Here is a 19,731-nt window from a genome sequence, read left to right on the forward strand (position 1 = left end):
TTAAGGTCAAATGTCTACTTTAGTTCACTCTCCATTTCTATTGGGCTAAACGATTATTACCTCATGGGAAAGGATCATTTAGCTGCAAGTAGCACAAGAAGAAATACACATCAAGTAACTAATCAATAATGATTCTTCTGGGGAACAGACTGGCAAGGACAAACAAAGAGAAGAGAAAAAAGGCTGTTGTTTAATTTAGCCTTTTTTGGTTGGGAAATGAATAGCAATCCAAAGCCCTGTAACTGTTTTGTCCTTTAAAAACTGGAGAAGATTGGAAGGGAAGGAGAAATCCTCTACGGAAATTGCCATTTTCAAACTAGACATTTGCAAAGGCTTACATGAGAAAACCAAGGAAAACCGATTCTCTGATATCGAAACTAAAGGAATTTATTTAGTAGGAATTAAAGATGTGGTTACGATGTGTTAAATGCACATCTAATAAAACAGCCTCAAATATGTCTCAAATTCATAAATCTCTAAGGAGGAGAAAGACTCTGAGGCCAAAGTCAGAGTTCCCTAGTTTAAATACGAAATAGGTCTGCACTAACATCAGGGGAGGAAAAAGAATACAAACTTTCTTCTCTTAAATACAACCTCTGTGGTACATTTGAGGCCCTTCAAATGTTCTCAGCATTGACAAGATTTTACTTAAGTACATTCTCTAAGCTATACTGGAATACCTTTAGATATACAAATCCATGTTACACAAAACAGCATTAGATCATGTAATTGGGGTCGTAATAACAGGGAAAGAGAGTAAGTATGCTGCTATATGTGAAAGCAAGCATATTAATATGCACAGAAAATATGTTGTCTTAGAGACTAGTAATAATGGGCATCAAGGATGAAGATGCATCTCTTAAAGTGTTTAAGCCTTTAACTCTGAGTCAGTAGAATACTTTTATGTGAACTGTACAGCCTAATGCTTTGCTTTAAAAAGGAGTATATTTTTCTTCTCTATCATTTTTAAAAGTAGGTCACTCACCTACTGATTTAGCTAGGGTTTTGGCTTTTTTTTTCTTTTTTTTTTTTTTTTTTGCTACTTACTATTATCTTCTTCCATGTTATGTACAATAATCTACATTTAGACTGAAAACTCACTCTCCTCCAAAACGTACTTGGACTATCTTGTAGCGACTTTCTACAGCACTGATAAAGTGTAAGACAATCTGACAGGTAAGAGGAAGGATCATTAATTTCCGTTCTGCTCACTTCCCCAAGCTTTACAACTGTGCCTTTCAGAAATTCTTCTGCGTACTTGGTGTCCTTTCACCTCCCCCAGGCAGCCCCTACAGAACGTGAGTGAACTTTCTATTTATTTCCCAAACCACAGTCCCTCTGTATAAAGCTATATTAAACTCATTCACTCTCCAGCCAGTAGTTTAAAAACAAGTCATTGCAAAACACTAAAAACGCCCTACATGCCCTTGTGCATTATTCTTACGAATTTGTACATTTAAGTAACATCAGAAGTTATCTTTTGCTAAAAATTTACCAAAATATTTTAAACACATAAAAATGTAAAAAAACAAACAAACAGAAAAACAAACCAAAAACAAAAACCCAGCATAAACATTGCTTGTATAGGCATTGGTTATAAGAGATTGCTGAACTAAGGAGTATATTCAAAAAAGTTTTTGTTTCAGTTTCATTGGATTTAGTGTCATGGATTGAAAGGTTAGACAATGAAACTTATTGTGATTCTGTCTTATATGATGTAATAGATGAGCAAGAAGTCTGAAATGCAATTAAAATAAAACTTCTTTTTGGTTACTGAAAGGTGACTGTATAAGCCTGTAACTAAAGGGGCAATTTAAGTATGTAAAGGGAACTTAAGAGCCTGAAGAACCTGTAATGAACTGGATATGAAGACAGCTACTGACTGATGGCCCCAGGGGCATTATGGAAAGCTGGCACTAACTGAAATTTTGAATATAGCCCTTAGTTGTATCATATTTATTTAAAATTTAAAAGCTGCCCAGCATGTCACGAATGAAGTTTATTTTGCAAGCTACCCACTGCCTAAGGGGGCAGTAATATTCAACATGAAACTGCTGAAACTCCGGTGTCTGACGGATTTCATGGAGAAAAGATGTTTGAAGGTCCGACTCCAGGAGAACAAGCAGAAGAGGGAACACAAACAACAACAGTCCAAGGCCTACAAGGAGAAGTCTGGAGAAACTCTTCACAAAGGCATTCACCTCTATGTTGCCCATTAGGAAGTCATAGCTCCACCTAAGGGCTCTCCGAGCTTCTTTCAGTTCTTCCTCCTCTGCAATCAAAAATGCATTTTCATCTGCTTCCAGTTCCTCAAATGAATCTGTATCATCTTTCTCATTCTCTACTCTTGGACAAGTATCAAAGAGCATGTCAATCTCATCATCAACAGGGGTGGGCAGCAAGCTGGCACTAGGATTGTATACCATTTCTGAGATGGTTAAAGGTTCCTCTTTCATCTTCTCTTCCTGTTCAATGGCAAGATCGACATTCCCCCCAGTGTCCTTAACTGGGGAGTTTGAAGACACGGGTACTGAAATCTCTTCTTCCTTTGGCAGTTGGATACCTGAAAAAAGGAGATGAAAATAGTGATCCTAAATTTATGCCTTCCTGTTGTCAAAACAGCCTTCCAATAGTACCTAATAGAGGTTGGAAAGAAGGTTCTGCAATCATTTTGCATATTGAAAGCAGGCCATACACAATTAGCAAAAACTGGAAAAGCTTTTTGAAATGCTCCAGAGGAAGGCAACATCTTTTACAACACTGCAGTACACCAGATCTGCTTATCTTTGTCTGATGCAGCTATGTCATGAATGAGTGGTTTAGGTTGCCTAAAGAATCACCATCTAAAATATTGGCAAAAGTGATTTTAATAGAAATTAACTTCTTAACAGAATTGCAACTTAACAGAATTCGATGGCAAGGTTCACTCTATAACTTACTAAAACATACGAAGGAAATTCAAATTAAGATCAACTTGAAGTTATTTATACAAAGAGAGAGCAGAGAAACCAAAGGGGTAAAGAGTAGGGAAGACCCTCTTGTTGAGTCGCAAGCTTCAGAGTAGACCTCCTTGCTTTCTAAACTTCTCAAAGAAGAGTTTATGTGCAGCTAGGTCCAGTCCTAGTCTCAGACTTGGTCAACGGGTTTTATCTAAAGGATTCTATGTATTTAGCAGCAATTTAAGGGTCATTCACAGTTTGAGGCAAATCATAAGATTTTAGCAACACTTAATCATGGACTAATTTAAGATTTACAAAGCAAGCTAATCACAACAATAGCTTAATTACAGATTGATTCACACACACATGTACACAGACATAAAGATATAGATATATACAGAGGTACCTGTTAAAAATTCCCCTTGAGTTCTGTGAAAATACTCACTTCAAATGTCTCAGCATTTCTCAACGGGCCAGGGTTGACCCTCAGGGAGGAGAGGGTTTTAGCCCAGGTCCCATCGCCGGCTCGGCACTGTCCTCCAAAATTCACAAACTGGAGAGTTTGTGAAACTCTGAGAGGTGTCCCTCTCAGAGGGACATGCTGGTCGCAGTCCACTGCGGTCCAGGAGAGCTCAGAGGGTCTCACCTGGGACCACTCTTTATAGGTTAGCGAGATGATTGGCTTAAGTCATTAGTAAAATGACGGAATTTTGGTAACCATGGTGTCGTTCCACTTGGGTTATGATCCTGATAATGAGTGCTCCAGGGCTGTCAAGGAATGACAGATGATCCCATTCTTCTGGCTCTCATTACCCACCTCGGTCAGGTAACAAGAGTGCCTGGTACAGTCAGTGCTGTTCCCTGCCTTAACCATGCAAGAGTTTCTGGTATGGTCAAGGGACGCTTAACCACCCAACTTGTTACACAAAGGTCAGGGCCTAGCTGGAATTTCTGAGATCATAGAGCAGTCCAGGGGAGAGGGGGAAGGAATGCACCACTACAAGCTACCACTAATAATGGTGTAATGCAAACCAGAAAACAGAACAGCTCATTTTCTACTGACAATCAGAGTTCTGATATAAATGAATACCTAGTACATATATGAATTGGTGCTATCTGGTGTATAACAATGATAATAACAATAATAACAACAACCCATCTTTATTTCTTTGAGATGAATGAGGAGAAAGTGATAAGATAATGGCTGAGGTTGGGAATTTTTAATAGAGCATGACATTAAAAAGAGACAATAGATTATCATGATAAATTCATATTAACAGCAGAGAGGATAAAAGGAGAGGAAGGTTGACACACAGTATGAGGATTAGCTATCATTTAAATGGAATGAAAATGCCTCACCTCTTTAAAAACTCCCTCTCCTCATGTCTCATTTTATTTCCAGTCATCTTTCTACTCTTCGTACTCACAGGTTTTTTTCTCCCTCTCCTTTAAATTTCTCTCTCCTCCTTATAGAGGAGTCTTTCTTAGCCTTACTGCTATGCTTATTTCTTATGACCCCACTCGCTGCCCAAGCTCTCTCCTCTCAAAACTTACTGCGCTTTTTCCAGCCTAACACTAACAGCAGTAAGTCTGCAAAAAAGTCTAGCTGTTTTGCAGCTACATCAACATTGCAGGGACTGCTGTTAGTTGTCATTGCAGGAGTGGAAGGGAGAAGAGTCGGGCACAGAGCTTGGGCAAAGTGATAGGAAAAGAGTTTTAAATTTGTCCCATGTCCAACACTCATTACCATCATCACCATTTGCCATCTATGTGCAAAAGAAACAGACCATACACAGTGTCATGTGCAACAGTACTATATAATAACACTTAGTACTTCTCGTTTTCTGATGTTAAGCATCTCCCCAGTCGTTACTAATGACCAAATGCAAAATATAGATAAGGATTTAGCAGGTAAAACCAATACAAGATTACGTGACTTGTCCAACAAGTAACTCAGGAAATTCATGTCAAAGTACTATTTATAATTCAAATTAGCCCAATTCTTTGATATCAGCAAAAGATCTCTGTAAAAGATAGTGAACTGACATCATCAAAGATTCATTCCAGTTTTAGTGCAGTAAAGATTAAGGTTCAGAGATTTTAAAACAATGTGGTATAAAAGAAAATGTATTATTTTATAAAATTTTTTGTTTATAATGCTTTATAAAACAAGTAATCAGAAAAGCAGTACATGTCCAGTGCTAATTACACTGGTTTTCAGTGTGAAGTAAAAGGGTCTCAGCAAGCTCTGTTGACGTTTTCTATTAACTGATGGCAAACATAAAAAAAAATAAACTAAACAAAAGGTCCATTATGGTCATTTTGAGATGAGGGAAATAAAGCATGACCTGAACCATGCTATAAGGAAGAGATGCATCACTGCTTCGTAAACATATGATACAGGACAAAAATTGAGAAGCAAAAATCCCAATCATAAAGACATCTACAATATAAGACAATACACAGCTTAGATATATTTTGGCTCACAATTCTAAGCTACAATTTTAAATAGTAACTCAATGATAATTGCCCAAAATTCTGCAAAGGATCTCACTTTGAGATCAGAAGCCTTTTCACATTTTTTCTTGAAAATGTCACTGATTTTTTTTTTACATTATTAGTCCTAAGAACTGTAGATACCATTCACTGTACTGAAATCACTAACTTTGTTTCTGAAACCTACTTTCCCTCCATTTGACTAGACAGCAAAAGAATGTTCTTATACCATTGGCTACTGATCATTAAACTAGCAGTAAGCATAACTACATTTCAGCGAAGTTGGTGATACTTACCTTACCCCAGACTTCCTCACTGTTAGAAATTTTGTATTTCTTGAATGACAATCTCTATTTCCAATTTCTTCACCCACCCCACCCTCCCCCTTTTATATCTACCATGACTACCATGCTCAGGACAGGACATATCCACAAAAATCTCAGTTTCATAACTGATACCAGGTCTGTGCACTACCAGGTCACTCAGCAGTAGACCTGCCCTAAGCCAGATACAAGCACATGATCACATTTCTGACAGAGCCCAAAATAGTATTTGTAGAAAAATCTGCCAATACAAAGTTAACATGTCGAATCTTTGTAAACGAAATTAAACAAGCAGATTAATACTTTGTGAGATGGAGCTGCTGCACTAGGAATCTTAAAGCTTCTTAAGACACTTCCTCATGGAAATATCTGCCATAGTACCCTGCTGTACACCAGAGTGCCTGACAATTGCCACAAAATCCTCCATGTGACCTCTGCAGCTCTGTTAGCGTGTTCTCCAGACAATCAAAAGGGTAAGTAAGGTACTTGCTAAGTAACCCCAGTTTATAGACTTCCCAAAAATTGGGTGAGCGATGGCTTGTTAGTATCTGATAACTTTAAAATTGTACTGAACTTAATACCAGTTGGGATGAAATGCCAATAAATGCAACATAAAGTATATGACATATTACAAATACTTTTAAAAGATGTAAGAAATGACAGAAAACCTGCACTTTAAACTTACCTACATTAAATCACTCCTTCAACAAGCCACCTTGCTCCTTAGCTGACAAGACAACTTTCTGGATCCCCTTCTTAATGCATGCTTTTATGTGGCATATTATATTATGTACAGAAAATCTCTTTGTTACAGAACACCATCCTCAGGAAGGATCCCCCCTTGCAGTAGAGCACTTTAGCTATAAAAATTCCTTTCCCCTTTTAAGTCTTCAAAATGGCCCAGACAGATCTCTCTCCCAGTAATTTGTTAACTTTCCCTGCTCTCTAGGAGATAAGCCGGCCACGCCTCCAAGGTGAGGTTTCACATTCTGGCTAAATCAACCAAAAAGCCCATTTCTGCTTCACAGAATCACAGAATCACTAAGGTTGGAAAAGACCTGTAAGATCATCAAGTCTAACCATCAACTAACACCACCATGACCACTAAACCATGTCCCACAATGCCTTGTCCACATGTTCCTTGAACACCTCCAGTGATGGTGACTCCACCACTCTCATTTCATCCTCTCATTTCATCCCTGAGCGAGCCAGCTTGTAAAGCTAACCTAGGAAAATAACTGTTTTTCTTCCTGGGTTAGTTCTCTGATGGTTTTTCTTCCTGAACTGGCTTCTCAGATGTTCTCACAAGCGCAGCACATTACCAGGGATGGAGAGAGAGCAGGAGTGCTCCTTTCACCAGCACCTAGCCAGCAGATCTGCATAGCTGAAATGAAACCTTGTCCTCAATAAAGAAAATGCAGATGTCTCCTCATTAGCTTAATTTGACTGCCTAGCTAATAATTCCTTGCCTCGACTACTCTGTCCTCTCCTAACACAGCCATTTTAGAAATTCATCACATTTCAGCATGAAACATGTTTTGTGCTGGAACTTATTGTTTACACCAGCCTTTGCATTAACAAATATACTTGACACGGTCATCAAGAGGAGGAGAATACGAACCAACTGAAACTAGACACAACAGTATATGAACACCAAGAGGTGAGAACAGATTTGGGGGGATCTTTCTCTTAGGCATACAGTAACAGCAGGTAATGCTGGATCATCAAACCATACTCCGAGAGTGCACTCATGATATCTTAAAATATAAAAGCCAAAATTTTTAAACTCTGGAGCCCAACATTAAGCATCTACACATATCTTCAGATACACAAGTACTACAATTTGATTTTCAAATGTGCTTTTCACTTTCCCTTAATAGATAGAAAAGGTAAGTTGAGCCACTCACTTAGGCACCTCAATAAGGATTAAAGGACCTAATTTTAACCTCCCAAATTTGAGAATCCTGGCCATAGGCCTCTCTGTATGTGCTTAGATGCAAAGTCAGTAATGTATCTTCATCATGTTTCTCATCATAGAGAGGATAGCTGTAGCTACTGCAAAGAAAGGTCACCCCAATTTATCATTCTTGAGTCTTCTCTCCTTCCCCAGAGTAAATTCCAGCACGCATAACATACACAGTGAACGTAAACAAGACCGATTGTATTAGCTTTCATTAAAAATGTATTTTTCTCAAATAACTGGCAAACTTCTGACTTTGTCATTAACCTGTAGACAGAAGGCAGCAGAGAAACCTTTTCAGATCAGTGTTTTCTGAAGGGGTTGTATTAAAATTGGAATGGGTCGCAGTTCCGAAGCGTACATCAACTTTTCAATCCACAATTTAGTTTGAGTGGGTAACTTAAAAGCAACACAATCAGAGGAAGGCACACATGAAACTAAAACAATTACTACTGCCAATCCATCCTACCCATAGTCTTTTCCTAATATGGTAGTAAAAAAATTACATCCTATTCCATAGCATGAAAGAAAAAAAATTTAAAAAGGCATTTTCAACTGTTTCATGTGTTGTTAAAACATATTACATTAAAGTAACTGCATTTTACATCAGTTAAATACAAGTGTAAATAAATACTATTTTAATATAAAAAATTGAAAATTTTGAACAGACATTAACTACTGCTGTTACAAGCTCATTTGATATTTAAATATATAAAGCTGTTCTTTTCATTCCTGCATATTCCCTGTAACACCGCATTTCTCAAGTCAAGGATTGAGGAAACAATTAGCTATTAACCATGGTCAATGTAAGCCCACAGCAAAGTTTCAGTCATGTTGCAGTATACAGATAAGTATGTCGGGCCACTCAGATTTTGATGGTGTCAAAAGACACAAGTGTAGTGTCATTATGCACATATAATTTACAAAGCTTATGAAGGCATAAGAATATCACATTAAAGCACTGAAATTCAAAATTCTACAGTACAATAAATATTCCAGCGACATAAATTTAAGAAAGGAGCAAGTTTTTCAGACTATATACTTTTTAGATAGTCTTCAAGAGAGTTAGTTATCTGAAGTAATCAAAACAGGTTAAAAGAAAAAAAAAATCCTCGAAGTTTTCCAATGGAAAAAGAGAATATAAAAGCTAAAGCAAGCCCAAAGCCAATACCTTTTAATTACACCATTGCTGCAAATCCTTTGCTCCTATTCATACATAACAATTATTTTGCTACTACCCTTATAAGGCTATAATTTTGTACAAATTTTTGGGCTATATTTTCAAAAGTCTACTGTTTCTTTAGTTAAAATTTATATTGTGTTTAGATTTAAAGGACTATGACTTTAGTATTAAATTACATTTCAGAAGTCTTCTTCCTTCCAGTCTTCGTTTTCTATTTTTACCGACAATTTACATTCCATAGATCAGAATCTTTTAACATATATTACTGGTATATCAAGTAAATATGCTCAATTTTATTTCTTATATATCTATAGCAAAAATTTGCTACACTTTTGTGGCAACTGGACAAATTCTACAGAGCCAGAGAGATCTCGTTACGCTAGCCAAAACTCAGTACTTCCCTTCCACCAAATACTAGGATTGCTCCAAACTTCTAACTCACTATAGCAGATAGGAACATGAACAGCTGAATAAAGCACGAGTTTACAGTGGTCATCTGCTGAGAACATGAACGTGCAAGAGGTCTGACATAAATGTTGTCAGCTGCTAGTGTTTCTAAAGTGGCCAAAACCAGCAGCTGAGGATTAGCAGGATGAAGGGCAGCCCCAGCTCCACCATTCTTAAGAAGCTGCAGTTGCTGGAAATACAGCACCCCAGAAATATGTATCCTCTGCTTACTAAAAATTCAGTTCACACATTGTCTGGTGGACGGATATACTGCACACAGCTTTACTTACCAGACATGCAAACACAATTACACATCTGTAAAGGCCTTGTGTACTGGAGAAAGGAACAAGTGTGAAGATTTCCTTCTTTTAAACAGAGAACTGAAAAATTAGATACGGTCTGGAAAGAGTAGTGCTGGGAATACTTCATATAGATGTGTAAACAGGTTAGACTAGCCAGGCTGCATTTAGGACAGTTCCTTCCTATCCCTTTTACTACTTCCTCTGGAAATATTATGTATTATTATTATTTTCAATGTGGGCAAAATGTATTTATGCTATGAATAGAATGACCTTTTAGAAGGAAAGAGAAGGTGGCTTTCTCACATGAGCAAAGTGCATGTATGTCACAAAGAAAATGTAGGAAAGGGAAACAGAATCTAGAATTGCACTAAACTCAAATATTCCCCTGCACAGGAGCTATATCACAGCAAGATCTGCATCAGGGCCAGATGTCCAGCCCTCAGAAGCAGGAGGCCATAGATCCCTACCTTACCCACATCCCGTGCCCGTAGAAGACACCTGTTCTAGCTTTGCCAGGAGAGTAAATTAATGCCAGTTTATAGCAAGTCCTTTTTAGGCAGTGACCTGGCTTTCCTGCTGGCTGTTCCCATTTGTTTTAGTCTTAGAGGAACTTCTAGAAGGCAGCAAAGCCCCTGTCATCAGTTGCAAGCACTGTGACTCTGCAGTGTTACAACTGGCCTCCCAGCTGCATTGTGTGTCACAGTGTTCAACTAATGTCACAGCTAGTGCAGCCACTGGAGACCGCCGCTCTGCTTTTCACACCCCACAAAGGGCACCCAAAGCACAGAGACAGAAGCAAAACAGAAGATGCAGCACAGCGGGCATTCTGGGGTGCCTGTCTCTAACCTCCCTCTGGCCTGGCAAGAGCCCACCCCAGCATTGCTGACCCCCTTCCAGAACAAGGATTATGCAGCAAAAAGTCTGAGGGGAATAGCAGGGAGAGAAAACTGTGTATCATGGGAGCAAGAATAAGAAGGCAAAATAGATCTGTCAGCAGCTCAGAGAAAGGGGAGGAGCTGGTGAAAGGACTGCAGCAACTCAGTGTCTAGCACCAAGCCACAGAGAGCAAGGCTGAAAAGAGCTGGGCACTGACGTGAAAGCTTAGCACCCGAGAAAAGGACAAGTGGGACATTTCAGCATCCCCACTCAGCAACAGGGTTATCCCAAGGAGTTATGCCCCCTGCCATGAGTTTTGCACAAGCTAACTCCAGTCCTTAGGTTTCATATGCTGATATATACAGGTTTTTTTATGCCGATATACAGGTTTTATGCAAGTGTACACCAAAAGTAGTAACATCCTATAAACAGTACTGCAAAATCAAGGTTTCTAAGAACTAATGTAGCCCCAATGCACAAATCTGTTACTAGGCTGGTGTCATATTAAACCAACAAGATGGCTTGTATCTATTTGGAGCCAGCATTTAAGCTCTGAGGTGTAAGAATACAAAGAACATGTACATACTAATGCCTTTTCAATTTTGCTACTAATTTTTGAGTCAAGGGAGTTAGGTTCATTCTCATAGACACTATAGTTCCCCCTGAGCTGTGAATTCGTGAAGCAAAGGCAGTCAGGAGCTGTTGCTACTCAGAGAGAAACCACTGCAAGAAGCAGGTTCTCTCATATCTGCTGCACTTACTGCTTTCTGATTTTCAGATGCCAAAAGTGTGAGAAAATTTTGGTCTTTGACAGAACATTCTCAGTTAATTCTTCTCTGAATACTCATTTCTGAAATGAAGATTCAATACAAATGCATGGTTTTATACAGGTGCATAGAAACTGAAATCTGTCAATCTATATATGCAAAAATATCAAAAGTAAACAGTACCACAGAAAGCACGGAGAAACAAATTCTGAAATGTCATACTACATCAAGGAAACAGAGACATATAGATTGATAGAGGGGCCAATCCATCTTTGGCAAAGGGGTTTGGTATAAAAACAAGAAAAAAAACCCCTTTGTTTTGGTTGCTATCCAAAGCAATACTGAATACTTTTTGTTCCTTGCGTTGTACTCATGTTATGCATAGTGAAAAAGAGATCCAAATCAGACCCCTTTCCCCACCCACCCTCCCCCCAGGACTGTTAGTCAGTATACTAAATTATTCAGTATATAGAAAAATAAAAACAACAAAGTTATGATTTGGCAACCCAACCCACTCAGTTGCAGTAAAATGCTAAACTGTATCCACTACTGTTCAAAATCTATCTACCAACCTGTCTGCTAATTTAAGAACTATTTAGTTTTGTAAGAAATAAGCACAGTTTCAAGGTATTTCTCCCCCTCATTCCAAGAAAACTACAAGGGCAAAATTCCAGTCACTCATTTGTTAGCAATTAACAAATAAATTCACAATTTACATAAGCTATTAAAACAAATGACATTTAAGTTTCATCTCATTCATTCCCCATTTGCAACTCTGCTCCTGGCAGTAATTCATCCTTATTCTCTGCTGTACTCGATGTAACATTGTCATTCACAGTACAGTTCCTTTCCAAGAGACCACTATTAGCATAATAAACTAGGGAGGGGCAAAAAAAAGGTTTGAGTAAAATAAATGTAAATTTACCAGCCCTTCTGGCTGTGATCTTGGAGCCATGCCGCAGTAATCGAATGCACACTTCCTTGTTGCAGTGGTTAACCATCCGCAAATGAATGCTTCTCTTGGTTTGGATTTTTACAAGACATTTCACCATTTTGACTATTAATTCCTCTTCTCAAAGTCTTGTAAAGGCCCTACCCATACCAGCTTTGACCTTTTATTGAGTTCCCACTGAGTTTTAAGAGACTAACACAAGTCACTCTCAATGAATCAAATGACAAGCTTCTAACATGGCCAACAAAAATATCCCAGTAGGGAACAGAATGAGAGGTTATTTTTAAACGTTTCCAAATGCCTTGTAACGTACAATACAAACTTCCACAGCATCCATCTCAGCAGTTGCTAGCATAACAGCTGAACCACACACACAAGCATAAAAATATCCAAGGCATCAAAACACAGCAAAGTGAAACAAAAGACCAGCATTTAGGGTCTTATTTTCACAGAACAAAATGACACTGTGGCCATTATTTTTCTAAAGAGCTTCAATTGGGCCACTGATGTCAGTTCCCCACCACTGCCTATAAAGTATTTGTGGAAAATGTGTAGATACAAAAAGAAAAATCCCATGCTGTGCTTACAAACCTTAGTCACAAGGCAAACCAATAACATGAAAATGCTTTCATTTCAAGCCTGGAATCAAAGCTGACCTGCCTGTGTATAAACAAGAGGAGAAAATTCCCAAGTTTGGGAAAAATGTCCCTCTTTGCAACTGTGCTCCAGTTCCCACTTGTGGACAACTATTGGACACATTCATATCCACTAGAAAGAAGTGTTACTTCAGAAGGCTCGGCACTTCGCCATCCCCATCCAGCAGAAGTATGCAGGCTCCTAAAAAAGGCATGACGCATATAGGCTGGCTGCTGCTAACTTGCTCCAGCTGGAAGCTGGAATGCAACCATATGCAACCATCACACTCTCCTAGTTGGAAAGGAGCTCTTACTGGGTCCACTGAAACCACAAAGAGGAGATAAACTGGAAGGAGTGTACTGGAGGGGAGGTACACTCTCACTTCCCAGAATACTTACCTTCAATGTTTATGACATGTTGTGCCATCCGAGTCTCTGTTATCTCACGTACTTGTTCCCTCTGCACCATAAAATAAATGATGTGCATGTGAATATGTGGGAAAGAAGGGGGCAGGGGAGAGAGATCTGCAAATATGTATTTTACATCAAGTGATTTCTCTCATGAAAGAGATCTGCTTCAATGGAGCTTTTGGAAAGCATCTTTACAGTGGCTCCTTTCCCCTGCGTGGCCCATACAGTATGAATATCCAGCAGCGCTCCCTTTTACTGCTTCTTCTTGCAGGGCAAACACTCCTCTCTTCCTTTCCTTCTCTGCAAGCACTTCCTTGTGGGTCTGAGGAAAGATCAAGTGTCCCTTTGCCTTCTATCTCCGTTTTGTCACCACTTCAAAAGTAAGATTCTGTCTGCTTTTCTCATCTTTATTCTCATAAGTGTTGTAGCAAAGAGGATCATTAAAATCTCACTAAAATGGGTTGAATCTCCACTGTGTACGCAGCTACAAAAACTGGAAAGCAGTAGTTCTTATAATAACCACCAACATGTTCAATACGCAAAGGAAAGCCTAACTGACGACACAGGTGTCACCTGGACAAGGCTGTGAATGATTTCTAGCAGGAGCACATTTGTGTCAATGAATAAACATATGTCATTTATGTTTGATATGACTATGCTCATGCAGAAGAGGAATGACTGTGAGATTTCAAGTCACTGCCCACAAACCATGTATACAAAACCAAGGGAGACTCATGTTGAAAACTTGCAGCTGAGTCAGCAACTCTCTGTCTCTACTACTAACTCTCAGCAAATAAGGAACAGGCTCTGCCTCCTGAGAGAAAGAACACTTTGCATGACCTGACATTGGCAGTACATCTTGCACAATGGTTGGATGATGTTTGTCAGCAAAGATTTTCCAGACAAGAAGCCTGGTTCTCTTCTGTAGAGCTGCCCAGGACTCTCTGTGTGTAGAAGAGAGCCAGCAAGGTGACTGGTCCACTCTTAGTAACTAACTGGTTTTGCAGCTTTTGTCACTCTCCTCCTTCCTAAATTGCTACTAGATATTACACAGCTGAAAGGCTAATGACTGGTGGGAACTGTGGCAGAGAGACCCTTAGCATTCACACCCTGTTACAAAGGAGGCAGAAAACAGCAGATGGTTATATAACTTCTCTTAAAATCAGAAAGTATGGTTTACAAAAGCAAAAACAATCCCCTCCTAAAACCAGAAGACTTAAACTAATAAAACACTCTTCAAAACTAGTATCCTTCCCCAGCCAGTGAAAATAGTGAACAGGAAACTTCTATTCAAGCATAACACTTTTAATGTATTTGTGAAAAGGAAGTATACCACCTGTCTTCAGATTTTAGAGGTACCTTATAATGGTGATGGGAGCAATGTTGTTGTGTTTGTAACAGAAGCAGTGATCTTATTTTGTAGACACATGGCATCGTAAACACCTGGAAATCTGAGAATTTGTAAATAAGTTACAAAGGAAAGCTGGCAGAGCTAATTGTTGTTAGCATTAGGTATTGTTACCTTGAAGTGAAAGGTTTGCTTGTAAAAAAGTTGTTTTCAGACCTTTTAGGGCTCAATTACACGATGAGAGGGCTGTAAATCCAACTTAGTTTGTTGAACACAGGCATGACGATGCACACAGCAATGTTAAGATCTCCTGAGGCCAGAACACTCTTTGGGAGACTTCCAGAAACTTGCCAGACAAAGTGCACAGTAGTGGGAGAAATTTAAGATGACCAAACTTTATTCCGTAAATGAGAGAGTGTTGTCAATATTAAAAAACTACCACAAAACTGGTAGAAAATCCCATTACATACAACCTGACCTAAGGATGCTCACTTTGGCCTCTACTAAGTTTAATGAGATATTAATAAATTAATTAACTTTGCAGACCACAGGAATCTAAAAATAGAACTGTTATTTTATTTAGCAAAGCCACTAAGACATCTGATGAACTCCTACATATTACAATTTTTGTTATCATACACACCCCTCCCAGGTACCATCAGCTAACATGAGTATTGCTTCTGCTAATTTCACAGGGAAAAGCTGTTCGATGCTACGTGAAACAAGATGTTTCATGATTCTCTCTATCTGATGTATTAAGATAAATTGTGTCTCATAAACAGCAGGTATGATTTTAAAAATATGAATGTTGACAAGCTGTGTATTAGTTCGACCCAGAGAAACAGTTAGCACTAAACCAGTAATTTTTTTCCAATAAAAATTAAATGTAGCAACACTGACCTGTACCCAGGCAAAAGAGTGGACTAGATTACCTGTTATAGCATTCTTGCTGTACAAACATAACATGTGAACAGATATTTAACATTATTTCATATTTTACTAGCATATTTTTAATATTTATTCATACTATTATTCATAAGTGGCCAGCTTTTCATGTGTTGTTGCCTAAGCCGTACCCACAAAAAGCCCATATGCCTGTGCTCTACAACAAAAGCTTACACAAATGAGAACTCACACAGACAGATAGACAACTAGACTGGTAGTAGCTAGTGTGTGCTCATTCCCGTACATGCTTGTAAGATGCAACAAAGACTCCACATTATAAAGCAAAGATAACATTTATTCCAATTAATTGCCATTAATGCAATATTTCTTATACTTGAGTGACACACAAAAATAAATTTGCTAAAGGGTAAGAGCTCTCTGTACACAAATCATGCACAGGCACACAATTTCAGAAGAAAAAAAGATTCTTAAAAGATCACTGAGGACATCTAAAAAGTATGTAACTCTCTGGGGAAGAAAAAATTAAGGAACATGGATTTTAAACAGGAGGAATTTAGAATGAGTCTGTGCCATCAACTCTCTTTTTTCTAAAATACAGTACAAGGTACATCAATCAATAGAATAATTGAAGCATGCTACTTCCTTTGGTTGCTCCAAAGGTAAAAGTGAATGTCACCAGGAAGATAATTCATGTATGAAACCTGAGCACACAAGTATGAAGAGACTGAAAAGAAGTTTTCATCACTTTGTCAAAACCACATTAATATCTTGCAACTCATAGGTGTGGTTTTAGTTTGTTTTTTGTTTTTTTTTTTTTTTTTTAAATTGGACTGCCTAAATACGTGAAGCCCTGACAGCATCTGGTGCTGGGAAATCCAAAGACAATGATCTACCACCTGCAAAATAATTGCCAAATGATCAAGACAGGCAATGATCTATCTCACCAAATCAGATGGTGAAAGAGGGCAGCCACACAATTTCTACAGCAATACCAAAAGAAATATAACATGTTCAAATGCACATAGAGCAAGGACCATGGAAAGGACCTAATAGGACCATTCAGAAGGACCTAATTTGGCCATCTATGACAAAGATTAAGTTTGCAATCACACTTCTGGATACACTTAAAACTTTTGTAGCTAGGTGCCTTTTGAAGAATGTCTTTGAGGTTCAAAAGCTAGAAATGATCTCTCCAAGCACATCTGACACTCATACATGTAAAATCTAATTCCATGTGATAACCTTCAACGCATGACAGTAATTTTATGGTTGCATCTTTACACTACCATGCTTCTTTCCTCCTCCTGAGACAGAAAGGACATTAGTGCAAAACAAGAGTCAGTAACAAGGAATGTGAAAGCCTGCAGAATCTTAAGCAGTAGTAACAAAGCACTGAGAGATGACCTGCAAAACCTAAGGCATCAGGACTTGAGATTAGTTTTTTAATTTGATAAAATAGGTATTGGCTGGTGGTCAATCTCTTAGGTAAGTCACTTACATAACTATAGCTTAAAACAGGAATAAAAGCACATTTAAGTAAGAATACCAATTCAAATCTGGGTGCTTAAATTAGTAATTGGACACCTGTATATGTCCTCTAAGTACAGACTGAAGAATTGCCTCTTGAAGAATGAGACAACAATAGACAAACTCAGGATATTTTTGCCCGCCATTCTAACAAAAAATAAAATACCATTACTTGTTTTCAAATCCTCTTGCATAAGTGTCAACTGCTAAAGTAACTATTACAGTGATATCATGGGCATCCAGTATCTTTCTTCACACAAACACTGGTCATTTATGACAGTGTTTAGTCAGCATTCCCTTTCTTACACATCTGCAAAACCACTGGACAATTTGGGCTTTTTTGGAGGACAGCTTCACTTCAGCATGATAGCCAGAGTAGATTTGTAAGATGGAATTTCATATGGGAGAATGGCTGGGCTTTAGTTGTTTCTCAGTATTTGGTTGCATCGTCTTTATTTTCCATCTGAAAGAATTATCCTAAGGACAACAAGGCAGGCTGAAGCTGCTCCAAATCCCCTGCAGACTCTGCTATCGCCATCTCCAATGGCTTTGTCCCCTAGCAAATATCAAATAATTTGCACAAAATCTTCCCTCTCACCTGGCAGTTTCTGCTAGTTCAGTTTTGTACCAGCCAGGCTCAGCCAACTCAGAGCTCGTCTCTCCAGAAGTTTCAGGAAGCAGAGGTATTTACTGAAGACACTGAGGCCACCATATTTTTGGCCATGTGTTTTGCTCGTAATATATAAAGCCAATTTAAAATTAAGAACAAGTAAGTTTTTCCTCAGTTAAAAGACAAAGCTGTGCACTCTCCTGAGTCTGCCCAAGGTATGCACAGCTGACAGCGCCATTATAGCCAGCTCTGCTAATGAGTTGCGTGGGCCTACCGACACAGCACAGTGCAGCACTGTGTAAAGGTCTTGGCCATCAGCAGCTGGAACATCCATATGCATATGGCACCCCAGGGTGTCCACCCCCTCCTCAGGCCCAGGGAGAAGATGGGAAGAACCCACAGAGGTGGATTAAGTGCATGTGGGGAAGAGAGCCAGTGTCAGTGTCAGAAAGCTGTGAGATCTGTTCAAGCTGCAATTTGATAATACAGCCAAGTTCGCTGCAAGAAAATACTGCAAAAGAGCTAAGTACTGTTAACTTAGCAGCTGGTGGTATTTAACCATGCATAACATATTCTACAGAAAACCCACCAGCAAATATTTCTATTAAATTGTTATACAACAACCTATCTGACTAAAAGGAAACATGACTTTCAAACTTATGTAATACACACATTTGAAACCAGCACTCTCTGGCGAGTGTATAGAAATGGTATGTCAGCAGTTTCCAAAAACGGATTTCATTGCTTAGAGTTGTAAGCATGGCACAGCAGTCTTACAAGCAGCAAGCTGTTGTTACTCTGCAGTGGTGGCAACTGCCTAGCAGGAACACAATGCTTGGTACTTGGCTACCAGGAAGTGAATTCTCAGATACAGATATTTCACAGCAGAGGTAAACAAGTAATTGTTAAAATTAACTACATGTCATGCAGCTACTACCACGCATTATAATAAGCTAAGTACACAGACAATCTAATTCACCCTGTTCTTACTACATTCAGTGTTGAAACTCCAAAGAATGAACAAAACATGTTCATATGACTCCTATAAAATGAAATTAGGATGTACTCCCATGAAAATGAACATACTTGCTCAGCTGTTTTCTGCTTCCCATTAATTGACCACAACAAAGCAACATCAGAGATCACATTTTCCAGCTTCTTGAAACAATAAGCTCACATCTCAAGTGAGAACTACTGTTAGGTTTTCTTTGGTTGCTGTCCTTTTTTATTAGGAAGAATACAGTTATCCTCATTTAAACTGGCTAAGATGTTCATACCATTCTTTGTAATGACAGCATCTAAAAAAGATGGGTGTTGAATGTGATTTTTAAAATATCAAGGAATAAACAAATACATGGAAAACCTTGTTCTACAAAATGCATTCAAACTGCTCTTCCCATAATTTCCCTTTTTGTCAATGGGATTAAATTAGCAGAGAGTTTTTCCTAATAATAGAACAGAAAGGAAGAAATATAAAAGTAAAGGCAAGCAAGGAAAACAACATACCTAGCAGTAAACTGCCAGTTTTTACTCCTGAGTAACTGCAGTTATTATTTAGTAAAATGCTGCTATGTTGATTTATTTGTTTCCTGTTAAGTTCCTTTTACCTGACAGTCTACAAAAAGATTTTTGAAACAGAAAGCTTAACAGCAGTTACTTTCCTCACAAGGTATCTTGCATGAGGCTTGCGCACAGCTCCTTGAGCTAGTGATCATTTCTCAGTATGATGTGCAGATGCTTAATGGTGTACTCCTAATGGAAATTAGATTTTTTCCATATCCCTGAGTCAGTAACACACCTTTTTTGCACATATTTTATAATAAATATTGGTAGTATTTGGCAGGAATCGGGTAAGTGACTCACCTTCATCTAAAGCAACCTCTTCCTCCTCACAGGGAGAAGGAAGGAGGGGCTGCAGAGGTTCCATGTTGATTATGAGTTGTTTGTTCAATGAGGGAGAGCTGCGACTCTGGGTAATGCTGGTTCTAAAAGAATGGGGAAAACAGGGTCAGTTTATTCACAAGTAAACAACTGCAGTCCAATACATTT

At 38.6% G+C, this 19,731-nt stretch overlaps 1 protein-coding gene across 1 annotated transcript in view; it reads right to left on the reverse strand.

Moving 5' to 3' along the window:
- Positions 1-1,967: 1,967 nt before the first annotated feature.
- FRMD3 (FERM domain containing 3) overlaps positions 1,968-19,731 on the reverse strand; it is a 148,016-nt gene continuing 130,252 nt past the window's right edge. Inside the window, exons 13-14 of the mRNA XM_059833898.1 lie at positions 19,546-19,667; positions 1,968-2,563 (exon numbers count right to left, since the gene is read on the reverse strand). Coding sequence (XP_059689881.1) covers positions 1,968-2,563; positions 19,546-19,667 — 718 coding nt within the window. The remainder of the gene's footprint in view (positions 2,564-19,545; positions 19,668-19,731) is intronic.

Source organism: Gavia stellata, chromosome Z (assembly GCF_030936135.1).
Source record: "Gavia stellata isolate bGavSte3 chromosome Z, bGavSte3.hap2, whole genome shotgun sequence".
Taxonomy (NCBI): Eukaryota; Metazoa; Chordata; class Aves; order Gaviiformes; family Gaviidae; genus Gavia; species Gavia stellata.